This window comes from Kryptolebias marmoratus, linkage group LG7, assembly GCF_001649575.2.
Source record: "Kryptolebias marmoratus isolate JLee-2015 linkage group LG7, ASM164957v2, whole genome shotgun sequence".
Classification (NCBI taxonomy): domain Eukaryota; kingdom Metazoa; phylum Chordata; class Actinopteri; order Cyprinodontiformes; family Rivulidae; genus Kryptolebias; species Kryptolebias marmoratus.
In genome coordinates, this window is record NC_051436.1 from 21156869 (window position 1) to 21177580 (window position 20712).

The 20712-nt window shown below is 36.7% G+C and overlaps 1 protein-coding gene across 3 annotated transcripts; it reads left to right on the forward strand.

Moving 5' to 3' along the window:
- Window positions 1-1931: 1931 nt before the first annotated feature.
- si:cabz01007807.1 lies at window positions 1932-20028 on the forward strand. 3 transcript variants are annotated; one of them, XM_037976635.1, is made up of 34 exons: window positions 1932-2110; window positions 2252-2326; window positions 2769-2834; window positions 6046-6081; window positions 6165-6218; window positions 6309-7406; window positions 7512-7613; window positions 7731-7832; window positions 8569-8631; window positions 8900-8959; window positions 9066-9101; window positions 9184-9246; window positions 9325-9375; window positions 9492-9560; window positions 11257-11301; window positions 11396-11488; window positions 11617-11664; window positions 11831-11869; window positions 12010-12075; window positions 12172-12225; window positions 12308-12364; window positions 13046-13099; window positions 13194-13286; window positions 13373-13423; window positions 13498-13599; window positions 14200-14268; window positions 14396-14482; window positions 14570-14614; window positions 14702-14764; window positions 15651-15725; window positions 15839-15878; window positions 15964-16021; window positions 17763-18108; window positions 18190-20028. In XM_037976635.1, exons 1-34 carry the CDS (start codon window positions 2090-2092, stop codon window positions 18589-18591), a joined length of 3783 nt encoding a protein of 1260 aa, XP_037832563.1. In that variant the 5' UTR covers window positions 1932-2089; the 3' UTR covers window positions 18592-20028. The 3 variants fall into 3 exon arrangements, with proteins under 3 accessions (XP_037832563.1, XP_017287552.1, XP_024865306.1); XM_017432063.3 differs by having other exon boundaries at window positions 1933-2110; window positions 7512-7631; XM_025009538.2 differs by having other exon boundaries at window positions 1933-2110; window positions 7512-7631; window positions 11834-11869.
- The last annotated feature ends 684 nt before the right edge of the window (window positions 20029-20712 follow it).

A 20712-nucleotide genomic window follows, 5' to 3' on the forward strand; every position in this document is an offset into this window, starting at 1 on the left:
AGGAGTTTATTTTTAAAATCAGAAAAAGAGCCATTATTTACTGACAGGAGAAGCTGTCTCCCCAAATCAAGGACAGTCTGTCAGAATGATAAAAGTTTTTTGGTCAATTAACACATAAATGTACAGTATAGTGGATCTGCTTTTTAAAGTTTATACTGGAATTCATTATGCTTAACAGATTAAAAAGTCCATTGGTAAATGTGCATTTTGATCTTAGTATCAAAACATGTTTATATCAGAAGGAGTTGTCCTGTACCATTGGTGTGGAAATTCACTGTTTGGCGTGCCACTGCGTGAGTTACAGACACAGAGCTAAAAATAGAGAAGGAGCACTCCCTTTCATTGTCTAATCAGAACTTGTGATGTTGTGGAGGATCCAAAACAGCCGCCAAAACGGGAACAATGTCAACAAACACATGTGAGTCAATGAGAAGACATGACGTCTTTGAAATGATGCGTCTTCAGATATACACTAGATCTTCCTAAAACTCTGATGTAAAATCCTGTCAGCTGCGTGAAATGAACCGAATGAAAGCTGAACGAGGCAGAGGACAGCCAGAGGTCAGCAGGAAGATGAAGTTAGGAGGATGTGGATTGGACAGATGGATTATCATCCTGCCTTTATAAAATGTAGCAACAATACTAGTGTAAAAATAAAACATGCTGGAAAATTAAAAACAGCACAATAATATGTTGTAGGATCCAGACTGGAAGGAGCTGAAGCTTCAGGGAAATCAGGATCTGTGCACTTTTAGAGCCAAATTATTGCTTAGACATGCAGCAGCTGTTAATCACATACATTTGGTGGTTAAGGCGGCCATATTGTTCATTTCTTGTATAAATAACAAAGCCAGAGAGATTTACCATATGTCAATATGATTTCAAAGTAGGTTTTCTTGATAAATTTACTAAATTCTCACAAATTTGTATGTTGTAAGGTTACTAACCTATGAAGGAATATTCCAGATGTTTTTGGTTTTTTTGCATTTATTGGTGCAGTTAGAACTTGCACACAACTTAGGCGTTCTGCTACAAGACGACTGATTCTCGTTTAGATAATGGGGGCGATTCTCCATTGAGTCACATGATCACGTGACAAGTTCTCCTTCTCTGTTTGTAACTCTATTAGTGCGGACCCACTGAATGTCTAGCAGCTACAAATCTGTCCGACAAATTACCACTAAAAAGATCTAGATAAATGCTACTAGTTTAAATTTGAAAATATTTTCATTTAAACATTTTGAGCGTGAAAAGTTTTATGATAACCCCAGATTAGGAATAATAATTTGAAGCAATTCAGACATGTTTGTAACAGCTGGATGTTTTATATTTTATTTAATTACAAATTTTTTAAAAAGTTTTTGTATGTTGCTTGCTTATAAACGGATGGGCTAACAATGAAATGTTTTCTCTTTATCTTCAGTCAGTGGTAGGAGAGTACATCTTATTTTTGTGCATTTGGAATGAGTCACTTTAGCTGGAAATAACTAAAACAAAGCGCAGAGGGCTTCATTTGTCAACTTTGATCGTCAGGATAACACCTGGATCCACTCCGCCCGGTTTAACGGGGAGAGGACAACCGGTCGGCCCACATTCAGACTACACGTCAGTCCGGATGAAAAGTAACTTGCCGCCTTTGTCAAATTCCACAACGAGAGCAACCGGATATAGAATCTTTATGCCTTCAGAACAATTAACTAACCAGTGAATAATTAAAACAAAACTTTTTTTATTCGTCGTAGTTTTAATTGTGTAGGTCCCATAGATAAAGTTCCTTCCTTTACTTCATGATTTTAAACATTTCAACACTAGTTTTTTGTTTCATTTTAGAGACAACAGAGAAAGCGAGAGACTGATTTTATTTTGAAAATGTCCTTACAGGAAGTTGTCGCATTCAGCTGTTACACTTTACGCAGGTGCGTCCAGCTGTGAGATAATTACTAACAAGCCTCACGTTTTCGTTAATGCTGAGGAGGTTCTGATGGTTTTAGATGTGAGGACATTTATTATTCGTTGGAGAACTTTCACTTCTTTAACACTATTCCGGTCTCACGCTAAAAGTTACCATTAATTCACGTTTGGGATTAACATGAGAGGAGAAACTGCAGTGGTGAGTCTTTTTAATCACGTAAATTACAAACGAACTCCAAGTGTGTGTTAAGCTAATATAATAATGTGATCAGGCACTCATCTTTAAACTGTTTCTGTCTGTGACACGTTGTTTTAACTTTTTTTTATGTGTATATATTAGGAAAATGGTGTGGAGGGGGTCGAACATGGGGGAAACTCAGCACCTACAGAAACTACAAATGGAGAGAAACGACCTGTGAGTGCTTTCACACTCAATTTGTGTCACAAAAAACATATTTTATTCTGTATAAAGTGTTAATAGTGGCTCTGCTTGGGAGAGTTCTACTATAGGCCAGCAAATATCCTTCCAAAATAAGATCATTTACATGCACCAGTTTTGAAGCTGTAAAACTATAAAATACAAATATAAATAACTAACAATGTAATAATTTTCAAATCTAACATACTTATAAGGTTTCTTTTTTTATGCTGAAGTGAGATTATTGTCCTGCTGTGCTGACAGCTGTTTTATCCAGACAAACAAGCTGAACTGGGGGGTGGGGGTATGTGTACTTGACAAGTAACTAATTTGAAACCTGCAGACACGCTGTATATTAACTCTATCCATTTTATTGTATCATATTTTAAACTTGACCTTGTTTACCTATATTAAATGATTTTCTGTTCTGTGTCTGTAGAGTGTTGCAATGCTGAAAAATATGCTGGAAAACAGCCCTCGGAATCTGTTTCAACATGACTACAATGTAAGTGAACACACGATGTCCAATAATAGAACAAGGTCCAAAGGAGGGTGGTGCACATGTGCCTAAAATAAGTACACGTTCTTTAGAATTTAATCAACTACAAATCAGATTGTATCAAAAATGACATAACTATAGATGAACAACACATAACATATTATTAAAAAAACTAACCCAAAATGTAGTCAATATATGTGTTGACCCTTTCTGCTCTAATAAACGAAATTACAGGGGTAAATATCAGTTAAATGCTGCTAATCAACATTATTAAGTGATTACCAGCAAGTGTGAGAACTTATTAAAGCAGTTGTTTTGTGGCTTTGCTGCACTGAAGTTTTCCAGTGTATGCGTTTTAACAAAATACTTAGGAGGAAAGACCTCGACAGGGATTTTGGAGCAACAACAACTTCTGCTGTTCATCAGTTATATGGGCATTTTAAGCAACATGCAGAATAAAGTACATAGACAGGTTAAGTAAAGAGGGGAAAAAAACCACCTTAGCCAACACAAAAATGGCTAACTGTGTGAAAATTGGTGTGGTAGTAGCTGAGAGTCATAATCAACACATACTGTAAGCATTAACAGATTATTGTTTTAAAGTTTGGCAAGCAAGGAGGCAGGTGATATGCATTCATTCAAGAAAATGTGACCTTTCTATTGTGCGCAAGTGCATGTCTGTAATACGATCCTTTCGGTATTTCCAGTAGTCAGCTTACATATGTATCCTAAATGAACTGTTTATGCAAAGGTGGTTCCGGTTTTTATTTTCTTCTTCTTTTTCTTCAACTCATTTTAAACAGTGACAGTTTAGGAATGCCACTTTTGGTTAATGTTGTTGTGAAGTATCACTGCTAGTAAGAATTAAGGAACATGTTTAAAAAACTTACCTGCAGACCCATGAAATGAAAGAAGAGAAACTGAAGACATTTTGAGAGACCAAAGATGGGAGTCACTGCGAGTTATTTAGCTTTTGCTGCGAAAAATAGTTCTATGGGTTAGTACGGAATGTGGTGGACTTACTTTTTTCCAGTTTGTCTTTAAGTAATGACACATTATTCAATAATTTTCAGCTGAGACTGTGTTGACCTCATTTGAAGACTTGGAAAGGATCTAATGATTGTTTTAATTATGTTTTGGCACATTTAGTGTAAAAACTGGAAATGCGGTATTCAATGCAATGACTGTGTGCATAAAAGCAGAATACAACTGTTTACAAATTATTTTGCTAATTATTAGGTTAATTAGCTGCTGATAACAAGAGTGGCAAAAAAGAGCATCACAAAAAACTTAGTCTTTTAAAAAGGTTGAGATGTCCACTAGATGTTTTTTCTTTTTTTTTTAAATAGTGAAAATCACTGTGTAAGTTTAAATACACATCTAAAACCCGTTGTCATTAAACAGTTTATCCTGAGGTTACACAAAACTCTGCAGAGAAGAAATTATATATAAAAATATATACTTAAAAATTCAAATCTTACCCATGTAATTTGAAGTTGGCAGCTATAGTGAAAAATTTGCTAAATGGTTCCAACAGGAAACAGTAGTGCAAAAGTTTTATTTACAGTTTAAAAAAAGCCACATTACACTGACTTGGCATGTTTGAACAGCAAGAAATGTGACTTGAGATGCTTCACTGCCGTTCAGTCCTCATGGTGATAGGTGGTGTGCTGCCGGTGTGATAGACATCAGCACTTTAATCTTCCAATTAAATTAGGACATTTATTAACTGAGCATTTTAGGTCATTGGTAATAAAAGCTGTCAGATGTATTTTAACTCTAAATATTCTCATTAGAACAATTTGAAAGTGGAGGATAAACTCCCCTTCCAGATCAGAAACTGGTTAATCTGCTCTGTTTGTTTGTTCTTTGATCTACTTACAAATCTAACGTCTAGAGAGCTCCACAGTGTGTAGGTGTGTTTGTGTACGCAAAGCTGTCTGACGAGATTTTTGTCATGTCACTTTGTTTATATTGGGACTAAAGGTAAAAGCAGCGTCTTGGTTTTCTATGTGCTGAAATTAAAAGCACTCAATATTTAAACTAAATCAACAGGATCTGTAACTTTCTCACATTAGTTTGAAGCCCAAAATGATTTTTTTTTCTTACTGGTTAGATGACCCGAGGGCCTGCGATGAAGAGTAAGGCTTTAACTGGTCAGAAATATACTAAAGAGTTTGAATTGAAAATGACTGTTAACAGTCACAGGTAACTAATGATGGGGCATTAAAACAGGAGTCAGGCATGATCTTCTATTAGTTCAAAAGTGGAACAAAACAAAACCCTGTTTAGTTATATTTATTTAGATTTTGTAAAATCTTTATGGTACTATCACATTGTTTTGGATTCTACTGTATACTTTAGCATATTTTGAAAATCTTTTTATGTGGGTCAAACATGATGAAATGAAGCTTAAGTTGTAAAAAGCTAGGTCTTGTGACTTATATGACCCATGTGTAACATTCATAATGTGCTCCTTTTGCATATGAATGAATTAATGCTTTATATATTCATAAAGGAAATAATTTTGTCATAGCAGCAGTCATAAAAAAATGGTATATATTGCATATGTAATGAGTTGAAGGGTGGTAAAGTCACAGCACGTTTTGGTGTAAAGTTGACCATGTTGTAGTTGTCTTGGTTTTGTTGGTGTGGTGTTGTTCTTACCTGTGGTGACATTAGAGCACATCTAAGGCATTCACCAGCAACTTCTTGTTCATGATCTTTTGGGAATGTCTGAATTTCAGTCTTCTGTTACCTAGTCATGAGTTTACCCACCATCTTTGGGTTGTCTTCCTCTTCTTGCTAGTGCACAAGAATGTAACAATATCATGGCAGTCAGACAGAATTTGCATAGCACAGCATGAGATTTTGTATTACTGCTAGGTTACTGCACAATATACAAAACACTTATCATTGCAGTATCACTGAGTGCAATGTCAATGTCAAAAAAGACTGCAATAAACCACAGGTCATATTTCAAGTACCATGCATTTATGTTCTGCACGTTAATCTAAAAAAGGCTAACTGGCCTTGATGCCCACACCTAGTTTAGATTATGGTGATGACATTATATTCTTACAGCCACAAAGCTTAATATGTAATAGAAACTCAAGACAGACAAATGTGCATAAGTGGTGAGGTCATTATATTTAGCTTTTGTTTATGGGTTATTATATTGTTGCTTATGCTGTGTCATTGTCCGATGCCTTTTTAGAATGGAGTACAGAAACACCTTCATTCAAGCTCTCAGGTATGTTTTGGAATTCTTTCTTATCACATTTTAAAAAACTGAACACTACTTCCTCTTATGCCTGATTTGTTTTTGTTTATCAGAATGGAGCTTCAGGGGACTCTACCAGATCTAATCCTTTTTATTTATATCACTTGGTATGTACTCTGTGCAGATTTCTGCTTTGGAATATGATTTGATTTGTTTTTATTGAACATATCCCCATTGATGTTGTGTTTTGGTACCAGGAGTCAGTCAACAAAAGTCATTTAATGGAGGCCAACGAATGGAAATCTTCAGGAGTAGCAAATGGTGGCATCTTTATCCCGCCACCTGATTATGAGAGTTCACCTTTTGAAAGGACTGTGGAAGATAAAGACAAATTTTCTGAACCTCTTAGCCCATCTCAGACCAACAAGCATGAAGAAAAACTCTTCCGAACAAATATTATGGACCAGAGTGCCACTGCCATTGGTTTTCGTGATACAACTCTGAAATCTCCAAAGACCATTAGCAGAAATGCAGCCCCAACACAAAACTCATCTAAAACCTGGCATCAAAATGGCTATAACTACCTAAAAGACGGAGCTAATGATTATCTCAATACAGCTAAAAGAGAGGAGTTAATCCATACTGAATATCCTCAGGAGGTAGTCATGTTGGAAAAATCTCCCAATGTTTTTGTGGACCCATTCAAATCACCATCAAATGAGATTCAGTCTCCACGAACTGTAGCAACAAACCTATTTTACCACACCAAAGCAGCAGAACCAGATTTGTTTCAAGCAGGTTCAACTAAACATGATAAACTCTCCTATGGCCAGGAAAACAAAGAAGATACCTCATATGAAGAGAGAGACATTTTTGGTGAGCCTTTTAATAAAACACTTGACATATTTTCATCTTCATCTGTGACTTCAGTTGATCCATTCCCAAGTCCACTTTCAAGAAACTTATTTAACACCTCCAGTTTGGATGATCCATTTGGTCCTACTCCCTCTAAGCAACAAGACCCCTTCCAAGATGTCTCAAATGGCACACCAGACATCTTTCAACCACAATTCAAAGAGGCTAAAAAAAGCAAGGATATATTTGAGATGACCTCCTCTACATCTTTAAATAACAGTCCTACAAATGTGAAGTTGAGCACACCAGCATCAACAGATCTCCCCAAGAAAACACCAAGACCTCCTCCACCCTATAGACCAAAGCGCTCCAATACACTAAAAGGCCTGGAATTGACAACTCCTCAGGAAAGCAAGCAAGATCCTCTTCAGTCGACTCCCTTCAGTCAGTCCATTAGTCCGTCTGCATCACCCAGCCCATCTCCAACTGACATGACTCATGTATGTAACAGCTCACATATAAGTGACACTTGTGCAAACCTTTAAGGTTTTTTTATGTTGTATGATGTATCTTGTCTATGAACTTTTACATGCTCACTTTTACAGGTGTCGACTTTTAAACGTCCCCCAAAGCCACTTCCTCGAACTCGACACCATAGGCCAGAAATGCCACCAAAGCCAGAGAGGCCGCCACTACCAGAGATCTTTGTGAGTCCAATAACTCAGGTGATTACAACTTCATCATTTAGTATTCATTTTAGTAGCAATATGCATGTTTTCCACTTTGTCCTTTACATTGCCTTTATATCCTGTCTAATGTTTTAGCTGGAACCTAAATCAGATGAACTAAAATCTCCTCCTAAACCACTCTTCAAACTACCCCCCAAGCCACCCAAACCAGTTATTCGCCTTAAACCAAAGACTCCGGTAAGTTAATTAAGATCAATAAATATTTTAATGTTTCTATCTGAACAGTATTCACAATTAGAACTATAACCCACCCCCGCCCTTGAAGAAATATGCCACTTGTTGGCAGTCCTTATCTATAATTATCAAGTGTTCATTTCTACTTTACTGTAATTTCATGATGCTGTGATGCACTGTTACATCCACACCCTATCAGGCACTTTACCAGCTCCAGCAGTCTTTTAATACTGTTCAGCAAACTTTGTGCAACTCAAACTAGTTTTAAATGCTAAAACAAAACTTGCGTTCTTTTAACTCTGATTTTACCACTCTTCAGAGTTCAGGAACTGAGTTGGAGTCTGAGTACAAATACTTAGGAAGTTTGACTGATTCTTTCTCCAATTTTCACATCCAACTGCTTAAAAGACAGGTTTATGAGATGGTGAACTGCCTGATAACACTGTCACTTCACTTCTGATGCCACTACTTATACTTTCTGGTGCCCATTCTAGACATGTCACCTTCTTGCAAGTTGAATCATTAGCACACCTATAGAAGGTCTACAAGTGGACCAAATTATATCTAAAACTGATTATTCTTTCGGGATTCTAAACTTTTCTCGTCACTGAGTGTAAAACAGTTGTACTAACATAAAAAAATGATTCCATACTGTTTGTCAAGCCTTTCACACTGTCAATTAAAGAACTGATCAACTTTCCATTTTTCCATTTGACCTCTTTCCAATTACATCTAACAGGACATTAAACCGGTGAATCCTGAGAACTATGTTGTCTTTGAGGATGTCTTGCTTACTGGGCAGGTATGTTGTCATAAAATGTTTCAGAAATAAATGGTTAGAGTGATGAGTTGACAGAAAAAGATGAATGTTTTATTTCTTTATTACACTCAATGCAAATTTAAAGAAGGAATTTTGCAGTCAATGTTGTGACTTCACACATGGACACAGGCTTTGCTTGTAAGGTTAAAAAAAACAAAAAACTTCATACCAGATTGTTTATATTGAACTTGTGTGTAAAAGTAGAACTGTTTATATATAACGATTTGTTTCATAAAAAAAAAAAAATTAGGAACGGTGTGTGGAAGACTGGCCTGAGGACAGTCCTGAGATCAATCCTGACTTTAAACCAGTAAGAGAACAATGTATTTCTTACTCTAAATTAAGAATGATCTTCGTGCACATTTTTGATTGTCTGACAATTCACTTGCTTTCTTTTTTCTTTTTTTTCCATTTAGCCTGGAAAATTTAAACTACGAAGAGAGTCAATGAAGGTCAGAGAGCCTTCAATTATTCATGTTTGCATTATTTATTTTTAATCTGAGAAAGGAAGCTAAAATTTCCAACTGTTTTTAGGTAAAGATTGATTCTGATGGAGGAAGTAGTGAGGAACTGGATGGCTCTGGAGATCACACAAAGGTATACTCTTAGTTCTTCACTTTGTTGTCTTTTAGAAGCTGTAGCTTCACCTCAACTTCACCCAAACATATGTTTCAGAAAAAAAACAGGAAGATGCGAAGGCCACTGCTCTCCATGAGACGATTAAAGGTACGTCAAATCTAACAAAATCTCTATGTGGCTCCTCCCTTTAACCCAACCCTTACACTGCTTTGAGTATGTTTTGCATGTTTGCCATGATGATTGTGATAATGTCCCTTTTTTAGGACAAGTTTCCTGATGACACCATGGATGCTAAAAGCAACACTCTGCCCATCATGCAGAAATCATCAAAGGTAAGTCTGTTTGACAAAACTTGAATAGTAAATGGGTTAGGCCCCCTTCACACTGTGAAAGATTATCTTGCTACTATATCGTGTTAATAAAAAAATAAAAAATCTGTCAGAATGTTGTTGTTGTTTGCAGGTCTTGGGAGGTTTTTTTGGGGGGGTAAAAACACAGTGGGCTCCCCATTCCATGCAATAAAGCATTCAAGGTTTTGAGCATGTAGAGAGGGAGTGGTGGCAGTGTATCCATCACATGGAGCCCACATGCACCAGCAGGATTTGGTTGTCCAGAATTTGGGACCGGCCACACTAACCTCCTGTCTAGATTCTGTCCTTTTTTGTGACAAGATCTTGGAAACAACCTAACACAGACATCTTAGCCATGGTGGTAGTGGACCTGGTTTATTGTAAAATTTTGAAGCGCTATATTTTTATTTAAAATAAATTTCTAGCATTTACAGTAATTCTCGCCAGCTGGCCTGTGGATTTTCTGTTTCCAGCTAAGCTACTCCCTCTGCTGAGTATAGCAGAGATGTCGGTTTGCTGAAAGGCTGACATGATACAATGAGTGAGTGAATGTAAAAAGCTTGACTGTCACTAAAATACAAAAACTAAGAGTCAAAAGAAAGGTTTTTATTCAGATGGGATCAACTACTGTTCATTCTTCCTGTGCATGGTTTAAATTCCCAGATCTCAAATGTTCAGATAGTGCCAACTATTAAAGTCTGAAGTAAAGCATTACTACAAAAGTAAAAAAAAAAAAAAAATAGTAATTACTCCACCTAAAATCTAAGCTGGTATCACAGAAAATTAAATGAGCCAAGAACCCAGTTTAATAGATCAATCTAAGAGAGTAACAGCATCATGATTGCTGTCACACAAGTAGTTTTTCAAGTTTGCCACATTCCAGCTACGTTCTGATAGATTGTATTGGTTATGGAAAGGATTTTCCAGTGCACAGGGGGCCTGAAATTAAAGGTGTAGTTAGTATAGGGAGAACAAATAAAATATAATTTTGTAGAAACTAAGACGTTTCATCACAGGGAAGATTTCAACTCAGTATGCTGGTTTCTCTAAGGTTGGCACACTGATTGTAAAACACAAAGGACTTGTACATGATACACTGTGCAACTTTGATATACAATCTCGATAATGACCTGTGTTACACTGTATGATGTAACTTTTAATAGATGGGGCAGCAGAATTGTATGTGTCACAAGTCTGACAGAAAGATCTGTTGAACAATAAATGCAAAGCCAGCTCTGGAGTTAATACTTTTACTTGTAGATTTGGACTCTAAAAGAGGAAGAATAGGAAACATCAGTGGGTGCTCTCCTGCCTAGGGAAAAGAAGTTGGCCGTAGTGCTCTGAGATGAATTGTATATACTTATATAAAACTTGTATAAATAAACTGAATTTCAAATTTAGAATTTCTTCTCAACAGATCTTCAACATGACAAAACTTGAAATATGAACATGTTGGATTTTGTTTTGAAAGAAACAAGTTCCTCAACTTCTAATAAAACTAAAAACTTTTGTTTGTGATAACTTTCACAGCTTTTTGCCGTTCAGTGGAGTAAACTGAACTATTTATTCAGAGGGCTTCTTTTTTTTTAAAAGCAAATTAAAACAAGTTTTTAAATTATTTGAGCATGCCAGTGCTTTGTTTTGATTGATTCTTCTCTTTTATTTTTTTTATTTTTAGGATGAGGAAAATGAGGATGACTATTACAGCAGCATGGACTTGAAAGTATGTTTTCCCTTTTTCATTTATTTTTTGTGTTCCTTCTGCATTTATGATATTAATAATTTATTTGTAACATTTTTTTTTTTTTGGTCATCAGAAAAAAAGTCATACTAAAGCCAAAGTCAATAACTTGTTTCGACGAGCGTCCTCTGGTTCCTTTGGGTTTGATGGAAAACACAAGAATAGAAAGGTGGATTGTTGAATATAAGGACTTTTTTAAAATTCTTATCTTTCACAATACTGTAATAATGTAAACTGATTTGAATGTGAACAGAAAAAAGCAAATTTTCGACCCCACTGAGTAGGTTTCTCCAACAGAACAGTGACACTGATAAGACGGACAACATTGGACGACGACATTCTGAGGTATCTTTATTTCTACAAACTTGTTTGAAAAACAGAAGAAACTCAAATGTTCAAAATGTGGATTTATGACTTGTTAAAGTGCAATTTATAAATTGCACACACACAAACAAGCATGTACTAAAATGGGGAGGAAATGAGAGAAGACCTTTGCCTGTCTTTTTTTCAGCAGGCAATGCTGTACAACAGCTACACTGAAGAGGAGGAGGTAGGGAAGCATGAGTTTAAAGAGGCTGATGGATTCTGTTCATATTACACAAATAAATATCAATATTTAAAGACACGTCTGAACAATTAAAATCAGAATTGAGAATAATATGCAGTTTTACAATCCTATTCTCTCTTCAGAAGAAGAAAGGCAAAGTGAAAGTCAAGTTTGTGCCACAAAGAGGATTTGCCATCACTAGGGGGAAGGTATTATGTCACAAACTGTACTAATATCACATTTCACTGCTTTGTTAATGAAAATCTTCAGGTTTGTTTCACCTTTTTTCCCCATCCCTTTAACAGCCTGAGGATGAACCTAAAGGTGGTTATGGACTCACACCTCGCAAAGGCTCGAAGGTATAACCATAAACACTGAAAGACATGTCTGTGGTATGAGGATGTCAAACAATGTCAGATGTTGGGATCCACCCCCATACAGGACAAATCACTTGAAGAGCTTGGTGCATACGGCTTTACGCCTTGTGACAAGTCCAAGGTAACGATATGCTTCACTTACAAAATATTTCAACAAAACTCTTTGCCTTCTACTCATGAGGGTAAAGATGTTAACTAAAGATGGCATGGTGTTCTTGTTACTTTGTAAGATGATTATCGCTCTTTGCTTTAGAGTCATTAACCTACAAATATGTGTCCTAAAAGTAAAGAAAAAATACTCGATGTTAACATCAAAAACCTGTAACATTTTTGGTAGATGCTTTCTTGATAAGCATAGAAAACAAGAATGGTGTTAATAAATTAAAGAAATGAAAGGAATAAAAAAAAACATTGATGCAAATATCAATCTGCAAAGAACCACCTGAATTTGTCCTGTCTAGGACAACACTTCATAAAGGGGGAAAATATTCAGTGTAATCTAAAACCTTTAATTCATCTGAGACACGGTGGGGGAGCATCATGGTTTAGGGTTGCTTTGCAAAACTGAATCTTTCTTTCATATTGATGTGCAAGTCTCAAAAGCAACTACAGAAAACTGTCATCAAGATTTTACGTGTTACTAAATTCAAGCCTTACTTGAGTTTTTCTGTTATTAGGACTTGATGAAAATCAGGTCACAGTTCATGATCAATCAATGCATAAATAAAGAAATGTATTTCCAAAACGTTAAGCTTTATTTCCCCATAAAGCTAAAAAATGTTTTTGTTTCATTTTAAATGAGGATTTTGAGGATGAAGAGGAGATGGAGGACCTGAATCTTGAGTTGGCTGCAAAGGTAATACCTGTCTTTAAACAGACAATCAGTTCATTGAATGTTGAGGTCATACAGACGAACTAACAATCAGCACATTTTTAAATCTGCCACTCAGGGAGCTTTCATGGATGACGAGCATCTAAAGAAACCACGTAGTTACTCTCCAATACCGAATGGAGATATTGATGGAATCCAAGACAGAAAACATGTAATTTTCTATTGTTTGTTGTTAATTTGTCATCTAATATTTTCAGGGTTTTTTTTTTTAAATCTAATTTTGTTTTTCTTTTCTAGCATAAAAAATCAAAGATCAAAATTCCGTCTGTCAGTCGTCGAAGTTCAAAGGTTTGTAATTCTGAAAAATGTAAAATTAAGTCTGTTGAGACAAACTGTTTATCTGAGTTTGTGTGTGTGTGTAGGAGAACATGTTGGATGACAGCAGCATGCAGAAAAAGAAGAGCAGCTTTTCAGCTGAAGAGTTAGATGACGAAGAATTTTATGGGATGGAGGACTGCAAACTGGTACTTTTTTACACCTGATCAATTCTAACATCAACATTTTCTTTGTAGAGACAACAGGAGACACAAAAGCACACTGACAGATCTATGAATAATCTTTATAAAAATAGATGGTGCTTGTGAAACAGCTGACTCTTCTGATTCATTTCATCCTTAAGACAATGATTCAGATCGTTCTGTGGAAAGATTATAAACAAATAATATCTTGCCTTTTGTAGATATCTCTGTGAATGACCTTAGTTTGCAGAATTAGTTTAGTTCTGACCAGACTGACAAGCTAATGGCTAGTCTGAACACGGCCAGGGCTGAAGTGAAACGCTGCCATTTCAAATTCCTTAGTTGTTTTGAATGCTGTTTTAAAATGCCATCAGTTTCACATTGTGTACTTACATAGTTCTATGGTTGTTTGCAAGTGCAAATACTGGCAGCAGCAGCTAGCTGTAGCACTTCTTTAAAAGATTTGAGCTATTCCTTTAATCAAACACTACTTTTGCATCAAGCTGTTGTTCCTTTTGATTGCTTTGCACCTGCCAGCTGTGTCTCCATATACAGATACTTTGTACACTAAGATGCTAAATGTACAGAATCATCTTTTTCTGGCAGAAAAATTCCAAACAGAAGGCTCCCGCTCCTGCACCACGCAAACCCAGAAGAGCTAACAAGCTGAGAGAGGTGGGTGGGTTTAGCTATCACACACCTCAGCATGCAGTCATTGTTTTAGTGCACGAACATTTCAGATGTATATTGCATTATTTATCAGTTTGTGACTGTGGCTGGATTTCCGTTCCCTTTTTTTCAGGGAGGGTCTGCTGAGGATATTGGAGACATGAAGAGTCCTGAGGAGATGTACGATGAAGAACAAGATGACCTGGACCTCTGCAAACCGGTATTTTTCACATTCTCAGTCAAAGGTTTATCTTAAACTTTGACGAGTTACAGCATCCATAACTATAAGAATTATTCTTTCCAACAGAAAAAGCAGTTTAAATTGAAAGTTCCCAAAAAATTTAAGCACAAGGTGAGTCTAGACAACTTTATACGTTTTTTGTTTTTATTGCTATCAGATCTTTAGATGTAAGATGCTGAGGTTTTACTGTCTCGTCAGAGTAAAGCCATGCCTTCAGAGGGTGAGGGTCCAGCTGGTGGACATCTGTCAGAGGCTGCGAAGGTCAGTTTAAAACTTAAAAAAAAAAGAACGTATTGAAAATATTTTAAATAAGGGAACCCTCAGACTGATATTGACTGCCTCTAGTTAGTGGATGCTATACAATAACCAGTCATTTTGAGGCCCAAGGTGAAGCACAGGTTTGATGCCTTCACTTACTTTCCTTCTCATTATTTTTCAAGTTTTTTTATCATGTTATCAAAGCTAACACGGGGGCTGTAATTTTATTATGTATTTTTTGAGGCTTCTGGTTTTTAGACCAGTTGCTTACCCTTGTCTCATGGTCAGTCTGCCTCTGATAGTAAGTTTTGTTGTTTGTCTCAAATTAACTTTACTCCAACATACAGTTCAGTTTGATTACTTCAGCCTCACTGAGAACAGATTTGTTTCCACTCACTCTGACCAAACTACCTTGGACCAGACCTTCATATGGCCCTATTAAAAACATATTTGTATCTAATTACAAAGGTATTCTATTTAAAATATATTGTAAAAATGGGAACAACTTTGTTTATAATGATTCTGTTCAACAATTATGTGATTACCTTGTACCTCAACTAAACTGTAAATATGAAACCTGAGAGGCGCTAGGTCAAGTTAATTTTTTATCTAAAAAAAGACTTAATTATGACGGGTGCAGGGTGTACTTAGTTGGTGTTTGGAGAAGACAAATGAGCTAAAACGATCACAAGAAGAGTTGGCATCATTTTCTCCTTTCCTCTGAAAGACGAGGTCTGACATGTGACTCGACCGGTTTAGCTTGCTGCTGACGCCCAAACTGCATTCATAAAGGCTTGGTGTGTACAGAGGCTGGCTAAGCTGTGAGAACATGCTGAAGTATGTCTCAAGGACCTGCTCATGTTGATACCCTCCTCCCTCCATTGTTCAGGCGGAGTGGATGGCTGCTCAGAAGGATGGGGGCGGAATGGAAGGTCTGGAGGAAGAGGACGATGAGGAAGATGGGGTCAGTTCATTTCTCTTTTTTGGTTTTGCAGAAATAGTTGACGACTGAACGCTTTATTTCACTGTATTCACTGTAGTGTGAGCCATTGTGTTTTTGTTGTTTGTTTCCTGCAGGACACGGACAGTCTGATGGAGTGGTGGTACACAGTGGAACGTGAGTCCCAAACTCAGTCCGAAATGAAATAAACGAGAACGTTTTTCTGGATTTCTATCAAACTTGCTGTCGCTTTGTTTTTCAGAATGGGACGAGCTGCCATCAGACGAAGAAGATGCAGCCTTGAAAGAGGATGAGTCAAAGTGAGTCACATCAATGAGTGGTGTGAGAAAAGTTACCAGATGTTAAAATATAAAGATGTTTTGGCAACAATCTCTCTGAGAAAAATATACAATGTCAGAAACATGGAGCAAGATGTTTTTTTGTTGTTTTTTTAATCTTTTAGTGTGTTTATCAACAGTTCTTCTGTCTTTTTGAAGTATTTTAGTTTGTTGTTGTTTTTGTTTTACTTTTGCTGCTTGTTCACTTCCTTTCAGTTGTCTCCCTGAACAGTTTCAGAAGCGTTTTCTTTAAGCTTCTCTCTGACTTTTGAATCATTCAGGCATAAAAAAGGCTCCTTAATTCAAAAGATCCAACTAGTTGTGTTAACATGCCTAAAGTTGAAAATGGTACTTGAAGTTGTCTGTTTTGTTACAAACAGACTGATGTCTCGTGCAATTTATTTTTATTTCTTTGAGTCTACAACAATACTAAAAATGACACAGTTTAACACGCAAAACTGTATTTTAGCTCCTACAAGGTGATTCCTGAAGGGCTGTTAGCTGAAAACATGCCAAACAGCAGAAGATGGTTGATACATCTCTGGTTTTGGTTTTGTTTGACCAGTTTCAAAAATAAATGAAAGTCAAAATACTTTTACAAGACCAAATTTGAGTCACAGAAAAGAAGGAAAAAGGGGCTAAAGGAAATATTATTATTATTATCATCCAGTGAAAACTCAATCTGCAGCATAAACCATTGTGATTTTTGTGAAGTAATTTAATGGTTGTGTGCAGCTCCAGACAGATCTCTTTAAAATACTAATACTTATTGCCACATTCTGTGTTTGAGCTAATAAAAGTAAAGTAATTTCATTAATAAAATTTACTTTATAGTAGAAATTCACAGGTTTATTTACAGTAGGCATTTGTCTATTGGTGCTCTTTGCACTTTGATTTTGCTTCACCTTTTAATCCTAACATAACATTTTGATTTTATTTTTGACTTGTTGATATTTTTATTTTAATTTCAACATTCCGACTTTAATAATAGTCTTTTCCCCAGAGTGACATTAACACTTAATCATACTGTCATGGTCAGAAGGAGTAGACAGAAAATGAGTAAAAAAGCAGTCAAAGTTCAAAGAAAAACTTTGATAGACCTTCAGAAAGTTTGAAGTACTGTATGATCAAGTCCACTTTAAAAGATTTGGAGAACATCTGGCTGCTTGAAAGGGAAACTAGGTGGGAATGGTGTGGCATTAAAACATTTGCACGGTACTATGCAGTGTATGAACAAGATTCACCGTTGCTACCATTGTTCTAAACAGACATTCCTTTAAAATGAACTTTGATTTAAATGCATAGGTGACAGCTAATAGAAACTCACTGTGTACTTTAAAAATCAACAGTGTCATTTTAGAATTCAACATATTTATTAACAAGATTTAAAATGGACTTTTTTGGTCACTGTAGTGTTTGGCTCAAACGAATAAGGTGGAAATTTGTGTCAATTTCTTACTGATGGGGATCACAGCAGTGTTTTAGTGTTTGGAGGACAAACTGTAGTCCAGTCTGTCCTGTCAGATTCAACCTGCCTCTTCATTTAATTTAAATTTTCATTTTACAACCAGTTTTAAACTACTTTAAATTAAACACTCAAGAATTATTGAACTTTTAATTCTTTGTGTAAAAGCTGCATTTTTAACATGAAAGATTTCTAGTTCATTTAACCACCACAAGCAAAGCTTTGATTACTCAACACTACTCGCTGCTTTGTCCGCAGGTCCTTCACCATCTTGGCCTACAAGGTTGAACGTGGTCTGCGCGTCTTCAACAAGGTGTTCACGGAGCAGGCCGAGGCCCTCTGGGAGTACCTCATCACGCTCCACGCTCTCGCTGATGACATCAGTGAATTTCACCACAAAGCAAAGATCGCTGGCATCACAGGCGGCACCACCACCGCAGTGGGCAGCGTGGCAGCCATCACCGGCTTGGCTCTGGCACCTTTAACCTTAGGAGCCTCTCTGGTGATCACAGCTGTGGGTGTGGGTGTGGCTACAGCTGGTGGAATCACCTCTGCCTCTGCAGCCATCTCTGATAACGTCAACAACATGCAAGACCGCAAGAAGGTAAGCATGGTGTTGGAGAAGAAAAAAAGCTTTAATGGTGTAGCTAAGGCTTGACTTTTTCCTTGGATTTCTTTCTGTTAGATTGAAACTGTACTAAAGGACTATGAAGATCGCATGCTGGACATCGCCAAGGTCCTCCACTTCATCAACCAGGGTCTGGTCAAGCTGCGAGGACATCCTTTCCTCAGGTCTGGCACCCAGCACTACTCTCAGGACTGGGAGGTCCGAAATGCCGTCCAGATCATCAGCCTGGTGGATTCTCCTGTGATGAAAGCAACGGAGATAACAGATGATGCCGTGGCCTCACTGCAAGGCCTCTTCAAAGGGATGGACAAGTTTTTCACCAAAGATACCAGAGAGCTGAAGAAAGGCTGCAAGAAGGAGATAGTGGGTGAAATCAGACATGTGGCTAATGTGCTTAATGACTGCATCATGGATTTGAATGAGATCAGAGAAGATCTTCAGAAAGCGACTGGCTCATGAAGCACAACCTCCTGATGACTCTGATTTTCAGTCAGCAGTGCCCTCTGCTGGCTGAATGATAAAACTGTTACTTAAATGTCAACTTTCAGGCAATTAGGTTTGTTTAAATTCAACAGATTCTTATTTTCTGCCATTTATAAAACTCATTTGTTCTAAACTTCATAAGTCCGGCAAAACCTTCCACCTCTGTGAAGCTGACTGTGGAGGTTGTTTTGTAGATTTGTGGCAGAGAGGTGTTGTTTCCTTTATACTACGACCTGTTCAGGCTACAAGTTCTTGGTTTATATTCTAAGAGGCACAAAGGCTGGGCTTATTCTTCAAACACTGTTTTTAGGGGGAGATGGCTTCACAATGGGAATATTAAATATATCTTTTTGTTTTTGTCACAGAGGGTTTATTTGAACATTCAAGCTGATTCAGTTTTATTTGTTCACAAAATCTGGGTGTAAAACCTTTTTGTAGGAAAGTCTTAACTCATACGGTCTGAACAAATGTGTGTAAATATAAGAGAGGTTGAGTTTATATAGGTTAGGTTTGTTTGCAGCTCAGAGCTTCCTGTTCGATCAGTGGAATTAAACTAGGAGCCAAAAACAGGGCCATGCAGGTTGGAAACTATAAATAAGTTAAGAATGTTAAAGTCTGGACTAAATTCTGTAAATAATTTACATTTAGATTTGATCAGTTTTATTGTTCACAACTGTTTATTATACAAAAAGGAGATGATCCCCTTTTTTGATTTCATTTTTTTCCCAGTCCTATTAAATATTTTACTCTAATGATAAGATGGCATAAAAATGTCTTAACATGTCCTCTCAGCTTTTGTAGTAGCTTTGCTGCAAAACTTACAGTTTAGTTTAAAATGGAAGATTGTTGCTTTTTGTGATGATTTGCTGCAAACAGATTTCCCAACTGTTTGGTATTATATCACTTCAGCAGTGATCTGCTTCAGTTTAATGTTTACATCAACCAAAACTTTTATAGATTTTAATATTGTTGTTTTCAGGAAGTTGTATGTTCCGTAATATTGGATATAATGTAGATGTTTGGTTTATAAACTCATTGTTCTTATGTTTGAGGCTTATGATGAACCTTTTTAGCTGCTATCAGGTGTGCATTTTAAACACATTGTTCAGAACTTCAGTCTTAGCAAATTTTAAGAGTGTATATATATTAAAATGAAGTTTATCCTGATTTTAAACCTGTAACTTCTATAAATATTACAGTTTAGTCTAGCCATTGATTCATAGGTATAATTCATATAATTGTTTTATTCACCTCACAGATCTATATATTGGCCAAACCTTTATTTTGATTTATTTTTGCAATGGTTAAACTGAATAAAATACACCCGTACAAGCTTTGAACTTTTCTGTTTTAATATGTTCAGGTGTTAAGTTGCTGTAATGCTTAACCCAAGAATAAAGCCTTTTAAAGATGTTCTGTTTGCACACTTGAACTATGTAAACAAGTTCCCCCCCTCTGGGACTGACTTGTAATCCTGAGGCTGCAGGTTCGAGCTCAGGTTGCGGCAGGCAGGACATCCGGCATAAAACAGTTGCCAAATCTTTCTGGCAAGTTTGTTCGCTGTGGCAACCCCTGAAGACGGGAGCAGCTGAAAAAAACAAGCAAGTTCCCCTTCATGCCTACATGTTTGGATTCACCAATGATGACTTCTGGTTTACTGGATTGTGGATTGGACCTTTAAAGGCATATTTCTGCTACTTTAAAGCAGTGTTCTGTGTAAAGTAAATTTACAAATATGTTACCTGTCGTAGATAGCTTTTTAAATGACAGCAGTTTAAAATAGTTTAATACTGAGTGGGCTGAGAAAATAATGGCTTTTCTAAATGGGGTGAAGATCCAAGAGTATTGTTGGATTAGGGGACACACACACACACATGATTAGTTTGCACAGACTGCTATAAAAGTTTGAAGACTGAAGATGTTTGATGGCAAAATCTACTTTAGAAGCGGATTCACTCAGACCTATCACTGACCTTTTAACAGCTTGTCTGAGCAGACCCATTTCTAAAGTGGACTTTGCTGCCTTAAAATGATCTGTCTTCAAGGTTTTATGTCCATTTATGCAAACACTATCATTTAAACCTTTACAGTTCCGTT